The 23,987-nt window shown below is 38.4% G+C and overlaps 1 protein-coding gene across 1 annotated transcript; it reads left to right on the top strand.

Moving 5' to 3' along the window:
• The first annotated feature begins 2,698 nt into the window (after positions 1-2,698).
• LOC138879793 (uncharacterized) lies at positions 2,699-23,185 on the top strand. The gene is made up of 6 exons (XM_070159427.1): positions 2,699-2,788; positions 17,957-18,051; positions 18,336-18,852; positions 19,147-19,392; positions 22,610-22,968; positions 23,038-23,185. The coding sequence occupies exons 1-6, from the start codon at positions 2,699-2,701 to the stop codon at positions 23,183-23,185; spliced, it is 1,455 nt and encodes a 484-aa protein (XP_070015528.1).
• The last annotated feature ends 802 nt before the right edge of the window (positions 23,186-23,987 follow it).

Below are 23,987 nucleotides of genomic sequence, written 5' to 3'. Positions count from 1 at the left end.
CAGTAAGGTAATGAAACAAATCGAGTAAAACCCAAAAAGATCAAAATAATCTGTAGAACCCAACGTGATGAACCCAAACCCAATGACTAATTCAGCCAGAAAGAAAAAGAAGAGAAAAGAAGCATAGTAGAATTGGGCATACTGGTACCATTTACAGACTTAACGGAACTCTGATTTAAACAAAGAAAACAAGAGGAACTTGACCTACTAATTTGAATAAACCGTGGCAGAAATAAATGAATGAAGGAATGGTAAGAAGAAGAGGTGAAATCAGAAGTGGGAGGCAAACAAGTTAAAGAAGAAAAGGGTATACAATCAAAAAGAGAAAACATGTACTATCTTACCAGAAACACATGAGTGAGGTTTGCTTTGGAAAGATTTGCCAGTCTTTGGACTTGCATGAGGCTTGTGGACTTTGAAACAAGTTGAAATCCATGCTAATCGCTCATCCTTGAAGAGAATAATCGACTGGCATAGGTCTCGACTCATTATCGACCCAGGAAAACTGCTTCAACTTGGAAAAGGGGGCAAAATAAGGTTTCAAATTTGGGCATCAGATTTGGGATTTGAGGTTAAGAGTGGGGATTTTGGGGATATTAGTGTTAGATTCGTTTTCCATGGGGTGTTGGGATTGTGTGGTTAAGTTTTGAGAGGATTTGGAAGCCGCCACCGGCCAGAGATGGTGAAGGATTTCAAGGGCGGCGCTAGGGTTAGAGGTCTGATGAGGAAGATGAAGTGGAAATGACCGGGTCCTAGGTTGTTCGGACATTTTTAAATTAATTCAATGAGGCTTCTCTAGCCGTTGGATGATGGAAGACGAAGGGCCAGGATCTGTTAAAACCAAACAAAATCAAAACAACGTCGTTTGGTTAAGCTGTGAAGACTGGACCGGGTAAAGGCGTGGGTTTGGGCCGAATTTTGAACGGGTCTTGGGGAATTTTAATTGGGTTGGTTGAATTGGCCCAAAAATCAACCTTCTTATTTGAATCTTTTCTTTTTCTTTTATTTTTTAATTTTCCTTTTCTTTTCCAAATTAATTTAAAACCTAAATTAACTCTTAAAACTAAATTATTTTACCAAATTAAGCTAATTACTAGTCATAGTATTTACAAAAATTAAATAACTCCTAAATTAAAAAAAACTATAAACTCAAAATTAAAAAGTTAAAATGCAAAGTGAGTTATTTTTTTGAGATTTTTCATTTTTCTATAAAACAAATGATTACTGATTAATTCAAAAAATGTAAAAAAAAAATCCTAAATGCAATGCATGATATTTTTTGGTACTTATTTTTATGGTTTAGATAATAATTAAACATGCGCAGAAGTTCAAATAATTAAGAAAATTCTACAAAAATTCCTAAAATGGCAAATAATTAACAGAAATCCAATTTTCTCGAGATTTTATAGGAGTAATTCATATAGGGCAAAAATCACGTGCTCACAATCTCCTCGTAGCAGTACAAAGTTATTTGGACACAACTGGAAATGAAGCGACCGACAACACTGTTTCTGCCGCACTGCACCACACTGTCAGCCCACTCACTCTCTAACCAAACAAAGTACTCACATCATTTCAAGTCATGTGATCAAGATGTACAAAATGTGCTTTTATAAAAAAACATCACTGGAAGGTTTCTATTTCTCATTCAAGCCTCTTGCAAAAAATAGAAAAATCATCCTCTCAAGCTTGAAGAACAAGGTTGATCGCCATTACGGACCAGTTCCTAAAAGATTGATGCTTGCTGTCCTAGTTGAGTTGTAACCTTGTTATTGTACTTACCATATCTACTAAATCACTTATCTAGAAGCATACTGATTAGGAATCCTATTGTAAATCTGTAAACTCGTTGAGTTTATGTTGTGACTAGATTTAGTCATAAGGAAAAGTCTTTGTAACCGGAGAATTACAAAGGGGCTTGTGGTGATAGCACTACAAGTTAGAAAAAGCCTTTGTAACTAGGATAGTCACAAAGTGGCTTGTTTTAAAGGTACCACAAATTAGTTGAGTAAATTTTTTGCAATAGGTAGTATTGTAAAGTGGCTTGTAATAGGTAAGATTACAAGTTAGTGAAGTTAAAAGCCTACAAGGTAGATCGTATTTTTTTAATCCCCTTGTGTGGGATTTTTTCACGTAAAAAATCCTATGCCTCATTTACTTACTACTTTACTAAGTGCTCTCAGCAGTATCTTGTAGAGGACCAGGTACTCTACGATTTGGTGGATCCATACAATCTAACAATTGGAATTAGAGCAGGTTCCTCCTATCAAGCTAACACCTAGGAAGGATCCTCATGGCGGCTCCACTAAATTTTGAAGAAGGTCAATCCATATACCACCCACCCAAGTTTGATGGAAAATGTTATTGGTGGTGGAAAGCTAGAATGCATGATTTCATCATGGCTGAGGATTGTGAGCTTTGGGATGTCATCTATGATAGTCCGTTTGTTCCAATCAAGGTACTAAATGAATTTCCATTTTCAATAAAAAACAACAAAGAATACACTGAAGCAGATAAGAAAGCGGTGGAAAAGAACTTTCGTGCCAAGAAAATTCTGGTATATGGTTTGGGACCTAAAGAGTACGACAGAATCTCTACATGCGATGCTGCCAAGGAAATATAGGAGGCTTTGCAAATAGTTTATGAGGGAACTACACAAGTAAAACAAGATAAATCTGATACTGATGATAGTTCCACGATGGCAGTTGAAGGCGAGGAGATTGGATATGACTCAACGCTTGCTTTGATGGCTCAATCAGATAATGATGAAGACAATGTAAACGAAGAGGTAAACTTTAGGGATGTTCAGAAAAATCTGAAATCCTATTCTCCAAAATAACTCATGTGTTTAGCTGATGTTTTATTTACTGCCTTTTGTAGTCTTGTGGAGGATAGGGATTCCCTGTTCTTAGAGTTAGAATGACAAAACAGCATCACCCAACTTTGTTATGACGAAAAATAAAAATTTTGACACATTTTGTTTTGTTATGAGGGTTGCCTACGTATCCCACACCTTGTGAGAATCAAACCGGCGTATTTCGGGCGAATTAACTAACTATATTTTAAACACAAGGCCCCTTTTTTTTTCATTTTCCATGGCAAGACAAACTATTTTTCCTTTTCTATATTTTTTTTAAAATCAAGACGAAGTAACGACTCTTTTTTTCATTTTCAGTAAACAACCTATTTTTCCCAGACTAAAATAAAGACTCTTTTCTTTTTCTTTTCAACAAACAATTTTCCAAAATAAAAGACTTATTTTTTCTATTTTCTTTTGCCTTTAGTAAAACAGACTGTTAAAATAAAGCATTTTTCTTTTTTGTTTTCTCAAAATTTCAGCAGAGTTTCGACAGTGTCTGGGCATTGGGTTTTTCTAAAATAATCAATTAATCCCCCTAACTGTTATTTCTCTCTTTTTCTCTTTTTTTTTTCAATTTTCCAACGTTCCCGAGATTCAGAAACCGGTCAACATACAGGTTCAGAACAAATAAATGCACAACACAAGAGAATGCATTAGGATGGTCTTTTCATTTCAGGTTGCTAGTCCTAGACGGACCCAACCCCTGTGTTGAGTCCCCTAAGTCAAATGCAACGTGATGAAAATAAGCGTTCCTACTAGGATCCGACATGAAGTCATGTTATTCTATGTTCAAAACCTGAGTCGGTGTTCTAGACTGTGTACCCGAGCGGACAACTCGAGTCGAGGAGGGGGCAACTTACCGGGAACCAAAAGGCCATCCGGCTTCGTAACTTGTCCGGCCTCTTTCTTATTTCAAGGTATGACACTAACAGAAAAGGGAGTCTCAACCAGTAAGCACATCCCGGAGGTGAAGAGAGAAGGGTGTCGGCACAGTTTATATACAGTTCAGATAATATCAAAGCGGTAACATTTAGCACATTCAACACAAAACATGTAGGAAAATCAGATACAATCAAATACAACAATTTATCTAAGCTCGAATTCTGAACCCTGAACCAGAGATTCTGAGTTCGGTCCCCAGCAGAGTCGCCAGAGCTGTTACACCTCCTTTTTCTACCTACACCCCCAGAAGGGCGTAAAGGAGTTTTTCCAATTAAAGGACAATCGGAACAGGATTTAATTATTAATTATTCAGAGTCGCCACTTGGGATATTAATGGTGTCCCAAGTCACCGGTTGAATCCCGAACCGAGGAAATTTATGACTCTATTACAGTCTGCGAACCAGAAATCCAAGTAAGGAATTCTGTTAACCCCGGAGAAGGTGTTAAGCATTCCCAAGTTCCGTGGTTCTAGCACGGTCGCTTAACTGTTGTATTTGATTTTATCTAATTTTAATACACGTTCTAGCTTATGTGCTTTTTAATTTTAAAACCGCTTTTATTGTTATTATTATTTTTAATAAGAATTGCAACGTTGTGAAAAATATGTCTCGGACCACGTCGCAATCAATGCACCCGTGATTGTCAACACATTTCGATTTCGTCGAGATTTGGATTTGGGTCGCATCAATGCGCACCCGAGTTTAAGAAGGTAATTTAATTAAAATCGTGCCTAAAGATTCTGACGTAATATTATTTTGGGGAAGAGCCGTGAAGTTCGCTAAATGGCCCTCCCAAATTATAATCATTTTTAAATAACCAATTATTGAGGGTCCGCAATTTATTTTATTCGGCGAGGCTTGTCTCATCAATTCTTGTTAAAAGAGACAACCTAAAAAATGACGACAATTTTCTACAACCTAAAAAACGTACAACCGGTCTTGGGCCTCAAAGGGCCCAGCACAATTGGGAAGAAAACTATTGTGAATGCAAACGTTGGGCCTGGAGTGGCCCATAGCAGTTGAGCTCGCAGAGGTCTGGGGGTCGATCCCCTGGATTGACAAACCACCAATTGGACCCATCTCCTAATTAAACCCATATCACATACCCTCATTGAACTAACATGCTTTTAGACCACAAATGACGAACTGCGGGCAATCATTTAACTATTCAATTATTGAGTTACCTTAAGCATTATCAAAGTGATAAATTAAGCCAAATGTAATCCTGAACTTGTCATACTTATTATGTCACTAAGGTACTAGAACTCACAAACTAATCATTAACAAACACCTGTTGACATTAACAATTGCAACAGAGACATTGTTTAAAAATACTACTGTTTCGATGCCTCATTTCTGTTTTCTGTAAACCACAATATACTATACTGACAACATTTATTCTAAAACTAAAGTTAACCACCATGATGACTCAGTTACACTACATCATGTCTATATGTCATATATCAATTATACAGTTATACAGCCTAGTTAGAGGTATTGTATATACAATTCAATTAAGACAACTGTGAGTATCAAACAAACATGGAAATATCTAAACTTAATCCTTTTTGTATTGCAATTCTAGGGCAATAATTGTATTCCATGTTCACATTACATCAAATAGACTGAGAGCGTGTACCTGAGTTTTGAAAGGAAATAAAAGAAAAATGGATCAGAAGCTGCAATGCAACAATGTAGCTCAGGAGCAAATTCAGCAATCCAAATAGAGGAAACAACAACCCAGCAACTCAGAATCCGAAATTTGGACACAACACTGAAATTTAAACAGCCAGGACATCCCAAACTCGAAAATTCAACAAATGGAACCAAAACAGGCTCACTGAAACTCCAATATTCTTGAACCAACCAGAAATTGCTCTGACCACTCAAATCACCAGAAAAGGAACTGAAATTTGTAATTTAGCTACTAAAACTAGAAAATCAATTTCATAGTCGAATGAAACAGTACATGTTTTTGAAATTTTTTATCTATTTGCTTTCTGGTAGTTAAATTTCTAACTTCTACTTGGCATGTGGAACTAGAAAGGAAAATTTCTGGAAAAAAAAACTAAACCAGCTATGAAATAGTGAACTTTTTTTTGAAAAGGACCCCTTCCTCAAGGCATTTGATGCCATTTTATAGGTGCTACCAAAAGGGTTAATAAGATTTTGGTTTTCTTTTTAGTCTTTCCCCTATTTTCAGTTTAGTCCCCCATTTCTTGACTTGTTTCCCAAGCTAATCTCCTAAGTTGGCTGAAATCTACACTAAAATACCCTTCTAGAAGGCCCTAGGGTGCTCTTTTACCCCTAAAATACCTATACTACCCTTACCCCTATTTTGAAATTACTATCCCCAAAGAAACTGCCCTTTTCTATCCCTAAAATGCCCTTCTACTAGTTTGGAATTTACAGCCTAATGCTAACTGATCCCAACCCTTTTAACCCTAGCTAAAATCTAACTAAAGTTAACTAAAAACCAAAGATTTGCTCAGCTATAACCAACCGGGTCCAACTCTAAGGCAGAATATCAATAATACAACTTATCCTAATGCATATTCTAACAATTTGTTAACCAAACGAGAGCAATCGTCAACATTTAAACTAATCGTCTAAACCCAGAATCATTAAACAATCAGAAAAAGAAGAATAGGTTGATTAAAACAGTGTATCCACATGAGCTAACATTAATATTAACCAATTAAATTAATAACTATTATTATCTATGAATGACATTTAAATATGATCGATAAACAACCAATCCAACTAACCAAATAAGGGAATATGAGACTATATAAATAAAAAAACGACTCAGAGAGTTGAAGAAAAACTTACCAACGGAGCTAAACCTCCGACTAATCACTTCTTGCTCAAATCTTTTCCAAATTTTTGACTTGTAACATCCCTAACCATGTATTCTCACAATAAACACATGGTTAAGGATAGTACGGTCCAAAATCACAAGATTTTGTGTTAGGTTTTGACCGAAAATTTTCAGATTTGAAATCCGAGCTACTTCACTAGGATTCGAAGGAAAATAGTCATGGATTTGGGTTGAGGGAAGTCTGGGGATTGTGGGGTATGATTTTGGATGGGTTTGGACCAACTTGCGACTTGGCCGGAAACTTCAATCGGAGATTCGACGAGCTCCGGCCATATTCGAGAGAAACCAATGGTGGGAATGGAAGAGGAGAGTGAGGAGGACGAGGGGTGTAAATTTGGGGGTGATTAGCGTCGGCGCCGCCACCGATGATCTAGGGTTTTCAGGGCGGCGCGGCTAGGGTTGTGGGGGGTTGAGGAGGACGATGATGAGTGGGGTGGGGGGGACCTTCGGACAGACTTATAGGACGCCTACCCCGCCTCTGAGCCATTGATCTTGCTAACCTCGACGGTTTGGATTAATCGACGCCAAACGGCGTCGTTTTGATCTTATCGAATTGGACCGGATGGGAAGAGGGTTCTGGACCTGGGTCGGAAGCTGATATGGGATGCAGTTTGTGTTTAGATAAACCCAATTTGTTCTTGTTTATTTTCTTCTTTATCATTTTGTGTTTTTATTATATTTTTTTTTATTTTATACAATTGCAACAATTAAAATAAAGTCCTGATATATTTCAAAACTAAACTAATTAAATTCTAAAATTATTAAAAACCTATTTTACGCCAAATTTACGATTAAAACAATTAAAATGCGAAAGCGAGCTATTTTGTAATTTTTCATTTTTGGTTCTAAAACAAACTAACCCCTAATCGGTCCTAAAAATATAAAATTATATCCTAAATGCAACTGCATATTTTTTGTGTTTTATATGAATTAACATGCACAAATAAAATGCAACCATTAGTAGAAAATGATACCAAAATGCACAAAAAATTGTAAAAATAAGAAAAAATTATTTTATTGGAATTTTGGGAATGATTCATATATAGGGCAAAAATCACGTGCTCACATAAGTAACCACACCGACCCCGTTTGAAGTTGAAGTAACAATGCCCTCAGCTACACCAACTCTGTTTGAGGTGGACGTGATCACTCCCTTCACCATGATAGTAGCACCTACACCATCTTTAAGTCCATTGCCATACCTTGGGAGTATGCTATAGAGGCGAGAAGGAAAGGAAAAGGGAAAATGGAGGAAACAGGTGCAACACAAGCTATGACCAGGACTGGTAGAGTTTACACGCCCGAGCATTTGGGAGGAACAAGTAAATAAGCCGCTCCCAAGCAGCCTATCATTGAAACTGGCCGAGATGATCTTTGGAGAAAGGTGAAAGCAAGAGAGTATTATGTGGTTGATCATCTAAACAAACCCCTGCTCAGATATCTATTCTATCACTACTATAGAATTCTAAGGCCCATAGGAATGCATTGATGAAAGTGTTGAACGAAGCTTATGTACCCAATAACATCACTAGTGGAGAAATGGCCAACATGGTGGGACAAGTGTTGGAAATCCACAAGATCACTTTTCACGAAGACGAGTTGCCATCAGAAGGACTGAGTCACAATAGGGCACTATATATCACAGTGCAATTTCAGGACAAATTCATCGTTAGGGTCCTGATAGATGTGGGTTCAAGTTTTAACATATGTCCATTGACTACTTTGAAGAGATTGGGTAAAGGTTTGCATGAAATACGAGGAGGAACTATGAACATGAAAGCATTCGATAGGTCCCAAAGAGCCACAATTGATGATAAAAACCTTTGTTTGCAGATGGGCCCGACTTGGTTTGATGTTGAATTTTAAGTATTGGACATATCTGCCACATACAATCTGCTGTGGGGACGGTCGTGGATACATGTTGCTGGGGCCAGAGTGTCACGACCCAAACCGATGGGCCGCGACGGGCACTCAGTACCTTACTTGACTGAGTACCAACGTAATGTACCTTTATTATTACATCATTATATACATGTGACATATGGGCCTAATAGGCTAACATAATCATTTATAAACACAAACATAGGCCGACAGGGCCGTACAATCTTCCACGTACACGATATATGTCTACAAGCCTCTAAGAGTACATAAGTGTCACAAAGGTAGGAACAGAGTCCCGCCATACCAAACAATAGACGTCTAAATCATACTAACCAAATACGCAGCTCCGAAGCAAATGGAGCGCACCAACATCTTCTGCTGAGCTGATAGCCTACTTGGAAGGCTCTCGACCTATCTATCAGGACCTGCGGGCATGAAACGCAGTGTCCCCAGGCAAAAGGGACGTCAGTACGAATAATGTACCGAGTATGTAAGGCACATAAATAAATACATAGGAGACATGGAAGACATATGGAGTACATGACTCAACCCGTACGTCTGAATAACTTTGTAAATCATAAATTACTTTCAGCGTCATGCATATGCGTATGAATGTCATGTCGTGCATAGGTATATGTTTCATAACATCATCAGCCTCTGAGGGCATCCCATCATATCATATCGGCCACTGTGGGCAAAATCATCATCGTATACCAGCTGATCAGGTGGTGGTGTGTATATAATGCCATAACCTTTCCCATATCCCATATACATATATATACCTACATATATACGCGTATATAACGCCGTTTGAATACATACATATATATGCGTATATAACGCCGTTTGAATCGTATTTCAGCCACTGTGGGCAACAACATCATCATATACTAGCTGACCAGGTGGTGGTGCGTATATAACGCCATAACCTTTTCCCATATCCCATATACATATATTTACATATATACGCATATATAACGCCATCTAGTCATGGGTCAGTGCACATGAATGCAGTGCATAAAAAGTACGTCAATAAAATTATTCGGAATGTCATAAGACCATTTTGCCTCTGAGTAATATCATAAAGTAAACTCTTTTCAACTTTCATATTTTTCTAAGACTCATGAACAGATGATAAAATATTATGACACATGCAAATTAAAGAACATAGATATTTCTATTACTTCTATGAGTAGAGTCACTTATGGAATTTGTGCATTTGTACGTTTCGTTCATATCTTATGGATAATGCCAAAAGAAAGAAGGGATAGCCTTAACATACCTGTAGTAGAAAATAATCCGTGTGATATTCTTGAGAAAAATTACACTGTACTTTTTTTTAAAATTGCAAAGGAACACAGTTCATGTTCATCAGTGCGATACTTCAAGCTCTAGAAGGATCGGTCATTTCCCAATTCAAAGACGTCCATTTGAAGCCACTCACTAAATAAATAACCAACCAAATGTAAATTCCCAAGCACACCTCCAAAGTAGTATTGTCCATCCATTTTTGGCATTGGATTAAAGTTGGAATTTTTCTGTAAGAAGTCATGTTATTTGGAAAAGCTCATGTTTTGATTTTGTATTCAAATTTTAAAAGAGAATGTCTTGTATATAGATTGTTAAGTTGCCAGCTAATTAACAAAGGCTAAGAGTCATACAGATGTGTAGTGGCTTGCTGCCACGTTTTGATTTAATACTTATCCAAACATTTGGATTAATTAGGTAATATCCTCGTACCCGGTAATTAATCAATTACCCGCATAATTTAAAAATTATCTCAACTTAATTAAATACTACTCTCTTTAACATACCTTTAATACCTTACTATCATGTCCATTTAGTGCTTTGTATGGTACTAGTCCATAAATACTGGGTATTTTAGCTTTTGCCCTATTTTATCCCAAAATGCCAAACTTTGACCAAATTCGTTTTTCTTAGACTTGCTCCCTCTTTCACCTTCATGAGTTTACTAATCACTTGTGAAATAGCATAATTCCTTATAATCCCCAAATAATCTTTTACTTGGACTGATGTTAATTACCTTACGACAAATTCAACGTAAAATACTACAGGGCGCAACATTATCGTAACTTAATACTGCAAAGCATAACATCACCGTAATGTAATACTGCAGAATGTAATATCATCATAATATACTACTGCAGAGGGTAACATCATCGTATTATAGTATTGTAGAGCATAACGTCGACGTAATACTGCGGGGTGTAACATTATTCCCCCCTTTGGAACATTCGTCCTCGAATGTTGACTGATGCACTTATCATTTTTATAACTTATATCTTCCGAATACTTTTAGAACTTCCATTGGCATCTAGGCGATTGTTCTGTGAATAAGTCCAATGTCTAAGGCATTCCTCCTTTAGGCCTCCTTCTCATACCACAACTTGTAGTCAGAATCCTTTCAATCTCGTAACTATTGCTACCTTTCATCATGCAGCCTCTATGATACTGACCTTGTAAGTGTGCCTATGCGACTCTCCTCTCATTTTCCTCCGTCTTTTAGCCAATCTCTAGGCGTTACTTTGTAAATATAGACAAGGCTTAATAGGATGCCCCTCTGGGAATTTATAGGTGTACTGAAGTCCTTCACTCGGTACTTTGTTGAACTTACGAATATTGCTATACCTGTTTTCATATATCCATTTATCCATCCATATGACTTTACTACATCAAGATAGGTCATATTATACCGTAAATCTTACCTCGATTTCTCGTTACTGAGGTCTCTACCAAATTCTAGGTTACTTTCATTACTTATCCAATACGTATAAATTTATGTCCTTTAATGCTTCCACATTATTGTCCATCTTAAGAATGACGACCTACTCTCATCTCATACTTTATAACTTTTATCCATCCATTGTTGATTCACCTTAATATTGATCTATAATCTACCCCTGATAACATAACCTTTTATGTAAAACTATGCTAGGGTTCATGTTTCATTGGGGAACATCTGAAATAATTAGACTGATCCACCTAGGGGATACCATGCTTTCATAACCGTATCTCACAGTATCCCAATGTTATTCACCTTGCGTGGGTATTTTAATCCTGTCCAATTCATGATATCTCTTTCTTTTCTTCGTCAGATCATTACTCAATCGAAGGCCCAAATTATACCCTCATTTTATTACCAGGGCAGCATTCCATCTCTTCTAAATGCCATGAGTCTTAGACTCTTTTGAGCTCATTCAGGCTATGTTGAGTTTTTTATAACTTAGAGGAACCATCAACTCCTTTGTTTTCACGGGCTTAATCCCAAAGGTTTATCCATTTTCATCACCCTCTCCATTGCCTTCTTCTTATCCTTACTCTTTTCTTTCTAAAACCTTGTCATTCTATCATACTTTAGCTTGCGATCGATTCCCTTAGGCTTTTCTGGGACATCAAGAGAGACATCGCATCGTCTCTAACTCTTCTTTTACTCTCTAATTAGACCTTTCGGTACTTAGAAACCATAGGCTGGAAGGTATGCTATTGATGACGCTGCTATCATCCCTGGATACTGAATCCCAGTGCTTCTAATCTTTTACCTGAAGTATGGACCACTCTCATCCTTCTATACTTGGTATTTCGTACGTTGTGCACCTTTATCTTACTTACTTTAAAGTACTACCTTACATTCTTCTATATTTGTTTCATAACCTCCCTCCCACATAGGTATAAATCACATTCACCATTTGAAGCTCTATTATAATACTTGCACCTCTGGTGCCTATACAATCCGGTGGGAGCTCCATACTAACTTCTTATGAGGCTGGTACTTCTTCTAACTAGCTTTATCGTAGAGCTGTTATAGAATATAGTTGTTGTGCTATCTCTCTTGCACCTCTAATATTAAGAGTGATTATGATATGCTCTTAATCATGATTCCTATCACTTCTAGTTCCAATAATCGAATTCCTGATTTACTTCGTTGATGTAACTCTTTAGTTTCATCCTTTTCCTGATCGGCCTTTATGTCGACTTAAGTTAACTCCAGATTGGGATTCATGGTATTAGTTATTTTGTTTAGCCTCATGGGTGCTGATGAATATGCATGATACAATCCTTTAACAATTTAATCCCTCGTTTATGTCATGGGTTCAATTCTTTCTTTTAACATATACCAAAATCTTCTACGGCTTTATATGCTGCATGCATAAAACTCCAAACCCTCAATAGCATCCATAACATAACCAATTCTAGATCATTGATCGAATAATTTCTTTCATTCCATCTTATTTTTCTTTCAACGTAAGCTATTTTATGGTATTTCTGCCCCATTGTTGCGTCCATACTTAGCTTATCTTAGTGCCCACACATGCCAGAGTTTTTGTGCAACTCATATGGGCTCGGATATTACTTTTAATATTACTTCCCGTTCATTAGCCACGGTAGGAATACCACTTTCCTTTGGACTGCTTACAATGTTGTTGTGAGACTATTGTTACACGACCATTTCCTCTTTAGGTCCTTGTGCTTAGGTTGAAACATTCTCCCTTATTTCCCCAGCTAGTCTTTTGTTGTAGTACTTAGGGAGAACCCTTGAATCTTGTAAAAGATGTGAGCTTATTACAGACCTTTTGATGTCCTTCCTTGCCTATAATTATCCGTAGTTGCTTACTTCCATGCCCTTGTGCTTGTATGGTTGCTTCTGAACTGATATTTTGACTACCTTCCCAGTGGCATTTTCTTTTATCCCTGTAACACTCATACGGTACCTTTAACTATCCCGACTCTTGTTTGGATATATCTCGAGTATTATAATGACATCCTTCGAGGCTGAATTCTTCATGTTGGGTTCTACTATGTTTATCTTACACGATCTGATGAATCGTCTATAACCTCATGTTTAGCCATAACTGAGATCTTCCTGGCCAATTACTAACTACTCATTGGCCCATTCTCATATCAATATTCCTCTTAATCTTTCTTGGGTTATTTACTTTGTTTTAACTTATGTCTCGCACTGGTTGGTTATTTATTAATAACAGCTCGGGCATGAACCTTTACTTCCTCTCCTTGACATCATGCTTGCACAATATTCTTGAATTGTAGCGTATCTGTAAGATTTGGATAAGTGCCATCTCATTCCTATTTCATTTATTGCATTCTTCCTTTACCATTCCATAGTCACTAGAACCTCTTAATTCTAACTTAATGCCACATCACTCCATATTCCCCCCTTTAGGGGTGTACTAAGACTCGGAGCTATGACGACCTACCTATAGATGTTTTTCCTCTTCTTCTTTGGCGTCCTTTCATATTATCAATGACCATTACTCGCCTTGCGGTAATCCTTCTAGACCAAGGATAACTAAATCCCTCGCTCGTGATGGTGACACTTAGTGTAACTGACACATACAGTATCTTAGGCTTAACTTTGCTCACCTTGCTTGCTTTAGGGAAGCGTCTCCCTGAATGACCATTCTCTTAATTTCTCATGAATCTTCTTTTGTCGTCCATTCTATTATTGGCGGAACAAAATCTGAAGTTCTTATGATGGAGACTATTACCAGTCACTCAGTCCCTAATTCATGTTTAATTTATCTTGTTCACCAATCTATACTGGTTCTATTACTCTGGGGTCTAACTTTTCCTCTTGGTAATCACGCTAGAGTTGCGAATTTATTTCTTGAAATAAGGACATGATTGTATGGCCCATACTTTTTTTGTTGTCCTAAGGCCTGTCACTTCTCGTTTCTTCCTTCACTTGACTATAAATTTTGTAATATTGTCATCTTTTGATATACCGTTGTCATCCATGTATCACATCATACTCATAATGCTTTATTAACTCTTTTCTTATTTTCCGCTAACATTTATGCCTATCACTTTATTCTGAAAACTTGAACAAGACATTCTTTTGCTCTTAGCTTTCCTTTGCTTTATCCAATGGCTCTTCAAGTTGCTTAACGTTCTCGCTTTACTAGGGATGCGAGCCACACTAAGGTAATATTTATCCTTTCAAGGCTTATAGTGCATGTCTTTGTAGTATTCATATCTGGCTGCACTATTTCAGAGTGCACCATCTGGTGTCTCATAAAGAGATCTATTAGCATATTTGCAATATCCTTCGGAAATGTCAACTGACGCAAACAATTCATCCATCATATCTTCTTATAGTACTTCTGCTAATCCCCATAGGGAATATCTAGAATGGATGCAACCAATTGTATATATCTTTGTTACTGTTGAATATAACTCGAAAATCTTATGTTCCTCTGCCTTATTATAAACGTTGTTAACCTTCATTAACTGGGTGTTTCGTACCCTTCTTCATCTTGCTTCTTTTACTTGTTGAAACTTGTATTTATATTCTTAATCTCTCGTTGTTTTTCACCATAAAGATGGATAGACACTCTTGCCCTAAGGCTTCTTATCAAGAAGCTTACACCTTTCAGTACACCCATGATTTGCTAGAGACCTCATATTTACTTATCGTAGGCATCATATAGAAATTCAATTCCTCTAACTCATCTCTTCCGCAAACATCTCTCTTTCCAACCTTCTTTCCGGATTTAGGTATCGTCTTATCACGAATAAAATAGAATTTCGAAATTTAAATTCTTATAAATGAGCTCTACCACACGATCTAGAGTAAGAAGAAAGAGTGGCAATCCTAAATGCCTTGTAGCCTCCTGCTTATAAGTGTGGTGCACAACACACCCATAAAGAAGACTCTACTAGACAGGGCTTGTAGACTCCCTAGGACAAAATTGCTCTGATACCACTTTTGTCACGACCCAAACCGATGGGCCGCGACGGGCACTCAGTACCTTACTTGACTGAGTACCAACGTAATGTACCTTTATTATTACATCATTATATACATGTGACATATGGGCCTAATAGGCTAACATAATCATTTATAAACTCAAACATAGGCCGACAGGGCCATACAATCTTCCACGTACACGAAATATGTCTACAAGCCTCTAAGAGTACATAAGTGTCACAAAGGTCGGAACAGAGTCCCGCCATACCAAACAATAGACGTCTAGATCATACTAACCAAATACACAGCTCCGAAGCAAATGGAGCACACCAACATCTTCCGCTGAGCTGATAGCCTGCTTGGAAGGCTTTCGACCTATCTATCAGGACCAGCGGGCATGAAACGCAGTGTCCCCAGGCAAAAGGGACGTCAGTACGAATAATGTACCGAGTATGTAAGGCACATAAATAAATACATAGGAGACATGGAAAACATATGGAGTACATGACTCAACCCGTACGTCTGGATAACTTTGAAAATCATAAATTACTTTCAGCATCATGCATATGCGTATGAATGGCATGTCATGCATAGGTATATGTTTCATAACATCATCAGCCTCTAAGGGCATCCCATCATATCATATCGGCCACTGTGGGCAAAATCATCATCGTATACCAGCTGATCAGGTGGTGGTGCGTATATAACGCCATAACCTTTCCCATATCCCATATACATATATATACCTACATATATATGCGTATATAATGTCGTTTGAATACATACATATATATGCTTATATAACTCCATTTGAATACATACCCATATATGCGTATATAACGCCGTTTGAATCATATTTATGCCATTGTGGGCAACAACATCATCATATACCAGCTGACCAGGTGGTGGTACGTATATAACGCCATAACCTTTTCCCATATCCCATATACATATATTTACATATATACGCGTATATAACGCCATCTGGTCATGAGTCAGTGCACATGAATGCAGTGCATAAAAAGTACGTCAATAAAATTATTCGGAATGTCATAAGACCATTTTGCCTCTGAGTAATATCATAAAGTAAACTCTTTTCAACTTTCATATTTTTCTAAGACTCATGAACAGATGATAAAATATTATGACACATGCGAATTAAAGAACATAGATATTTCTATTACTTCTATGAGTAGAGTCACTTATGGAATTTGTGCATTTGCACGTTTCGTTCATATTGTATGGATCATGCCAAAAGAAAGAAGGGATAGCCTTAACATACCTATAGTAGGAAATAATCCGTGTGATATTCTTGAGAAGAATTACACTGTACTTTTTTTTAAAATTGCAAAGGAACAGTGTTCATATTCATCAGTGCGATACTTCAAGCTCTAGGAGGATCGGTCATTTCCCAATTCAAAGACATCCATTTGAAGCCACTCACTGAATAAATAACCAACCAAATGTAAATTCCCAAGCACACCTCCAAAGTAGTATTGTCCATCCATTTTTGGCATTGGATTAAAGTTGGAATTTTTCTGTAAGAAGTCATGTTATTTGGAAAAGCTCATGTTTTGATTTTGTATTCAAATTTTAAAAGAGAATGTCTTGTATATAGATTGTTAAGTTGCCAGCTAATTAACAAAGGCTAAGAGTCGTACAGATGTGTAGTGGCTTGCTGCCACGTTTTGATTTAATACTTATCCAAACATTTGGATTAATTAGGTAATATCCTCGTACCCGGTAATTAATCAATTACCCGCATAATTTAAAAATTATCTCAACTTAATTAAATACTACTTTCTTTTAACATACCTTTAATACCTTACTATCATGGCCATGTAGTGCTTTGTATGGTACTAGTCCATAAATACCGGGTATTTTAGCTTTTGCCATATTTTATCCCAAAATGCCAAACTTTGACCAAATTCGTTTTTCGTAGACTTGCTCCCCCTTTCACCTTCATGAATTTACTAATCACTTGTGAAATAGCATAATTCCTTATAATCCCCAAATAATCTTTTCCTTGGATTGATGTTAATTACCTTACGACAAATTCAACGTAAAATACTACAGGGCGCAACATTGTCGTAACTTAATACTGCAAAGCATAACATCACCGTAATGTAATACTGCAGAATGTAATATCATCGTAATATACTACTGTAGAGGGTAACATCATCGTATTATAGTATTGTAGAGCATAACGTCGACGTAATACTGCAGGGTGTAACACGTAGCCTCTACTCTATACCAGGCCGTGAAGTTCGAATGGAATCATAAGGAAGTAATCATCCACAGGGATGGAAGTAATCCCATTTACACCAATCAAACTGTTTTGGTTGTCAAGAATAGAAGGAAGTTGGGTGGAGAGACGTACCATCGCATCGAGTACATCAATGCAATTGAGAAAGACAAATGATGGAGTAATAAGATTGAAAGCATACTATTATGGATATGAACCAGGCAATGATCTCGGCAAGAATCTCCAAGGGATCACCAAATCGATGTAGCTAAAGTGTCACGACACGACTTTTGGGCTTGGGTATGAATACACTTGGCACGAGTATCAGAATTGGTTGCCATGATGGCATGGTCCTTATTACCCTCTTGAACAGCCAATACCACACTTGCACCAGACATTTCAACAAACTGACAAGATATAGGAATCTGAAGAAGAGGAAGCTTTAGCTGGCTTGAGGAATCTATTTCTGGACGATGAAGACATGGATTGCAATGCAATAGTTGAGAAGGAGGCAGAGTAAGACCTTACAATTCCGACCATGGGAAAAGGAGTTGTTCTCAAGATTTGGATTGCCACACTGTCCCCGGCCCGTCGAGTTCCTTGGTAACCTCGCAATTAGCACGATCTATTTTAAAAGCAATTTCAAGCGTTTAAGACATTTTCAATATTTTGTTTTTAACGAATCTTGTTTTGAAAATAATTGCTCGAGTCATCGAGCTGTAGTTGTTTTAATGTTTTCAAAATCTATCTAATGCATTGCTATTTTAGTATTCATTATTATCCTTTACATTTCTCAACAGCATTATTATTACTTATCCTGATGAACCAACAACTATGACATATAATGAGACAATGCAACCTAAGGATAGTGATTTAGAGGAAATAAAAGAAGAACACATAATACCTGAGGAAATTGTTAGAGAAGTGGAAAATTTTGAGAATAAGCCTAAGTCCAATTTGGACGAAACCAAGATAGTCAATCTGGGATATTTCAAAACAATCAAAGAAACTCACATAAGCATTCACCTATCACCGTCAGAGAAAGAAGAGTACACCCATTTCCTGAAAGAGTATGAAGATATTTTTGCATGGTTTTATGATGATATGACTGGTTTGAGAATGTATATAGTGGCTCATAAACTACCCACCAATCTGATGTGTCCACCTATAAAGCAGAAGCTCAGAAAGTTCAAGCAAGATATGGGTCTAAGAATAAAAGAGGAAGTCACCAAGCAGATCAAAGCTAAGGTTCTTAGAGTGGTCGAATACCCTACCTGGTTGGCTAACATCGTGCCAGTTGCGAAGAAGGATGGGAAGGTCAGAGTATGTGTCGGCTATCGGGATTTAAATAGAGCAAGTCCCAAAGATGATTTCCCGTTACCCAACATACACATACTAATCGACAAATGTGCCAAGCATGAACTCCAATCCTTTGTAGATTTCTTTGTGGGATATCATCATATATGGATGGATGAAGAAGATGCCGAGAAGACAACCTTTATTACACCATGAGGAGTGTATTGCTATCAAATGATGCCATTTGGTCTAAAGAATGTTAGGTCCACTTATATGAGAGCCATGACAACCATTTTCCACGACATGATACAATAGGAGATAGAAGTATATGTGGACGACGTCATCAACAAATCCAAGAAGGGCATAGATCATATAGTAGATTTGAGAAAGTTCTTTGATTGGCTTCAAAGGTATAATCTAAAACTGAATCACACAAAATGTGCCTTTGGAGTCCCTGCTGTAAAGTTGTTAGGATTCATCATCAGCCATCGAGGAATTAAGCTAGACCCGTCAAAGGTCAAGGCTATCCAGGATTTGCCACCGCCAAAGAACAGGAAAGATGTGATGAGCTTCTTGGGGCGTCTCAATTGCATCAGCCGTTTCATAGCACAATCAACCATGTTCTGTGAGCCGAATTTCAAAATGATAATGAAGGATGCCGCAACAAGTTGGACTGAAGACTGTTAGAAAGCATTTGACAAAATCAAGGAATATTTGTCCACACCACTAGTCCTGGTCCTGCTAGAGCCTGGGAGACCTTTGATACTCTATTTGTCCGTACTAGAATGGGCTTTCGGTTGTGTCTTGGGACAACACGACGAGACGGGGAAAAAAGAGCAGGCCATATACTATCTGAGTAAGAAGTTCACACCCTATGAAGCTTGGTATTCTTTTCCGGAATGCACATGTTGTGCCCTGATGTGGATAGCTCAGAAATTAAGGCACTACTTCTATGCGTACACTACATATCTCATATCAAGGATGGATCCTCTAAAATACATTTTCCAATAGAGCTGAAAGACAATTCTGATGAACAGTAGGCAAAAAGTAGAGAGGATATTCTTTACTCAATGATTAGATGGTGTTACAAATGATTGGGGTCCCCTTTATATAATAGGGAAACCCCTAAATAAGATATATTTCTATTTACAGTAAGGAGTATTCTTGGTAGAACTATCTAACCGCTTAGTACAGAATCATAAAATCTTATTTCAGGATTTGCACCACGATCTTGGGGACGTGGTAGGAATCTAACTCATTCTGTTACAAATCCATAATGGTACTATTTCAGGGTCGAGCATACTCATCTTCGGTAATCCTCAAATGCCCATCTCCGTTCATTGCATTCTATCTTCGATCTCGAGTCTGGCCCATCGGGTTCAAACTTGACCTCGCTCGGACTCGAGCTTAGGAAGGGCCCTCGAGCCTATAAGTCGGAGGCATACAATTTTGACCGCATATAGATAGTCCCCACGTTTCTTAGAGTAGGTCGATAAGAAAAGATTTGATCTTCAACGCTCGATGCCTTGATCCTGATGCCAATCTCATGACATCAATGGCTGAAGTGACTGAAAGGTTGCTTTTTGTGCGGTTCCCAAAGTCATTAATTGAAGGCGACTAACGGTCGGCTTTTTGGCGTCCTCAATACGCTTAAGTGACTTTTATAAATAGATCAACTCCACAACTTTGCAAACTTTATTCTCACATTGTTCTCGAAATCTCATTAGCCATTTCAACTTTTTGAGTTCTACCTTCTCTTATATTTGCCCTTACATCATCATCAACCTTCTTTATTTCCTTTGAATTTTTGCATCATAATGGCTAAAACATATAAATCCGTTCCCCAAAAAGAAAAGGCTTCTTCATCGTCGAGACCGGCCAAAAGTAAAACGGTATTTCCACCTCGTATCGAGGAATGAATTCCCTCATCGTGTGAAACAACATCCGACATCAAAATTGAAAAACTTGTATCGACAACAGGCCGATGCGAGCCTATGTACCGATACATCTGTTTGAGAACCGAGGATGAGCTCAAGCAGGTGAAGAAGGATTGCAATTGGGAGGAAAAAGAATTAGTGATCCATTCCCCTAAAGAGGATATCACTACATATAAAGCGGGGTACTTGAGCATGTATACCTACCCATTCACGATGGGCCCCGCAAATCCAGCTCTAAGTCCCATAGATCCAGTTATTCTTGACTTCTGCCAACAATACCAAGTGACGCTTGGCCAGATCTATCCTTCATTCTGGCGAATCGTTCATTTGATCAGATTCTTCTCGAGCTAGGTCGAGGGGATGCCTTTCACCCTCGATAATCTAATTAGGGTATACAGTCCTCGACTTTTACCGAGGTGGCTTGATAAAATTTCAATGCCTATCCTCGAAATCTCTATTCTCCAGCATCAATAAGGACAAATACCGAGGGTGGATGAGCCAGTTTGTCCGAGTCAGGACCTCTGACCTGATTCCTGCTGAGATGATGCCATTCCCCGAGGAATGGAACATCAAACTTAACTACAAAGTAACTTTACACCTTGCTTCCCTTTTTCTTTTATGATTTTATCTTTTTCTCGATATAACCTCTTTCCGATGGTGCATCTATTGCTTGGTTTCCTAGTACGGTCCCAGACCTCAAAGGTCAAGTTCGAAAACTGGCCTCCACTTCCTCATACTCGGAGTGCTGTTGGCGTGATCTGGCCAAGGGCCAATGGGAGGCTAAAAACTATGGTGAGTTCTTTTGTCTGTTTACTTGTGTTTCTCAATGAAATAATTACTTTTGTGTTTACACAGGCCTCAGAGATGTCGTTACTATGCGACCGCTCCCGTCTAGTGAAGAAAAAATCCCAAAGCCTCCCAAGGAAAAGAAGAGAAAGAGGGGGTCGCTTGTAAATACACCAAGCGAAAGAAGAGCACGACTCAAAAGCCTAAGGCTGATACTGTCGCCTTATCTCTAGGAACGGACCAATGCCTTCGGGACCAAGAATAAGAAGAAGATGACGACTGCCTATTGGTAGCTCGTAAAATAGGAAGCACTGGTGCTTCGAAGTCTGCCAAGTCGATGGTGGCAGATGCAGTTCATACTAAAACCAAAAGAATCTGTGAGGGGAGCTCGAGTAAAGTCCCCGAGCCATCGGGCAGCAAAAGAGCACCTCATTTTGGGGGTTATTTGGAAGGTGAGACAGAGGGGCCTGGTTTTGAGCCCCTTCAAATATAAGAGAATGCCCCGAGTGGATCACTTGGGGTAATTAATGTGGATGATTCGCTGCCTAGCCTTGAGTTCTCCGAAGGGAAATTCTGACATGCTCAGAACATGAGAACTCCGATATGGGGGCGAGCCACGAAGGGCATGACATCTTTCGAGAATGATTTGCAGGGATCGAGGATGGCCCTGACCCAGATGCTTCTTTTATTTTCGATGAGGCCCGATGGCTCTTCAAACAAGTAGATTTTTGTTTTTTGAAATTACATTTGTGCTTTATCCTTGTTGTTCTGAGTCTAACCTATCTCTTTTTGCGAAGGCCGTCATGCTCTATAAGAAGGCATTCTCCAAATCTCAAACTGAGCTTGCTCGATGTGAGGCCGAGCTTAAGAAAATCTCAGAAGAGAGGAATGCTCTTAAACCCTCTATGTTAAGAAAGAGGAGGAGATCAGCGCTCTTCAAGCTGACCTGGCAAAGGCTTGCCAAGAACGAACCGAGCTTACCAAAAATGTAATATTCTCTCCGAAGCTTTATTACGAATTTTCCCGATTGGTCTTCTAACACTTTTACTTTGCAGTTTCAACAAAAGAGGGAGCTGGTGGAGCAGATTCAAGAGGAGCTCAAGATAAAGGAGGTCGAGACCCTCGGGTGGAGGCAAGGCATGGACAGTCTCGCTTATGAGAAAGAAACTCTTCGGGAGCAGCTGGCTTCACTGGAATATCAGCTTAAAAATGTGAAGGAGGAGAGCCTGGTTCGAGGCCACGAAATTAATGAGCTTAAAGCTAAGTCTGCTACTGAGCTTGCCAAAGCCAAATCTGATGTTGAGGCAATTATATCTTCGCACCGAGCTGATGCTGAAGCGGCTAATGCCCGTGCAAAGGAGATATCTTCTACGGTCGAAATTAAGTTATCAAGTGCACTTGACCATGCTAGGCAGTAGTCCCGAAGGGAAACCCTCAAAGAGGTACATGCTCGCAGCTTTAACCTTTCAGCCGATATTGAAAGGGCAAAGATTTTGGAAGAAGTGGCTGTCGCTTTGCTTTCTGATGAGGATGATTCAGCCAGTGGCTTCGAGAGCGGGGGAGACGAAGATGAAGTCCCCGAGGAGGAGGCTCCCGAAGATGCAGCTACTGAAAATGTGACCCAAAAGTAGCTTTAGGTTTCTTTATTTTGTGTTTTATGCAAGTACCCTTTGTGTAAATATTTTTTGTAATCATCTTTTGGAAATACAAAAGGACCTCTTTGTCTCTTTTTCGACTTGTGTCGAATTTCATTTTGTCCTTATTTGTGGAAAGTTTGATTGCATAACTCAATTGATTAGCTCGAGTTCTGGTTCAGACCCAGAGCATAATAAACCCTTAGGTTTTTATTGATCAATATATACCCCTTAAGGGTTTGTTAATCCTTGAGCTAAGTTTGAATTGGTTTGATGCGAGCTCGAGATGTTGGGGCTCTTGAGTCCGAGTTTAGTGAGAACGAGGTCTCGTACTCTACATGTTTTATTCCTTAAGCTCTTTTTAAGTTGGCACTTAGACTCTTACATATCGGCCCTTAGGCTATTACATATCGGCCCTTAGGCTCTTTAAGTTAGACCGACTCGGCCTCTAAAGTGTCTATACTTTTCCCTCTTTTCAGCTAAAAGACTTAGTAAAATTTTGTATGCCTTAGCATGTGTTTTTTGTACCCGTTGGGTTTTTCGAGGTTCGACGTATCGGAACATTATTGGTAATTTGTTTGTGTAATGATAATTGAATACCTCTTGAGGTTTTTTCAAAGGCCGATGTTATCGAAGCCTTTAAATTATTCGAGGGCTGAATTGATCGAAGCCCTTTATATTTTGCTTTTGCCGAGGGTAGCCATATTTAACCGATTTTTCAAAATGTTTAAAGGCCTTTTTTACACGACCGTAGTCTTTAATATAGTTATAGCCTTCGGGTATGTCACTTGGACTTATT

Source organism: Nicotiana sylvestris, chromosome 10 (genome assembly GCF_000393655.2).
Source record: "Nicotiana sylvestris chromosome 10, ASM39365v2, whole genome shotgun sequence".
Classification (NCBI taxonomy): domain Eukaryota; kingdom Viridiplantae; phylum Streptophyta; class Magnoliopsida; order Solanales; family Solanaceae; genus Nicotiana; species Nicotiana sylvestris.
This window is presented reverse-complemented; position numbering and strand designations above follow the sequence as displayed.

Bases quoted from the DNA above. Each gene is read 5' to 3' on its own strand.
- LOC138879793 (XM_070159427.1), top strand. From the start codon at position 2,699: ATGGCAGTTGAAGGCGAGGAGATTGGATATGACTCAACGCTTGCTTTG. The intron at 2,789-17,956 runs GTAAACTTTAGG...GACAAGATATAG, and splicing joins AAGACAATGTAAACGAAGAG to GAATCTGAAGAAGAGGAAGC. The intron at 18,853-19,146 runs GTCAGAGTATGT...ATGATACAATAG, and splicing joins TTGCGAAGAAGGATGGGAAG to GAGATAGAAGTATATGTGGA.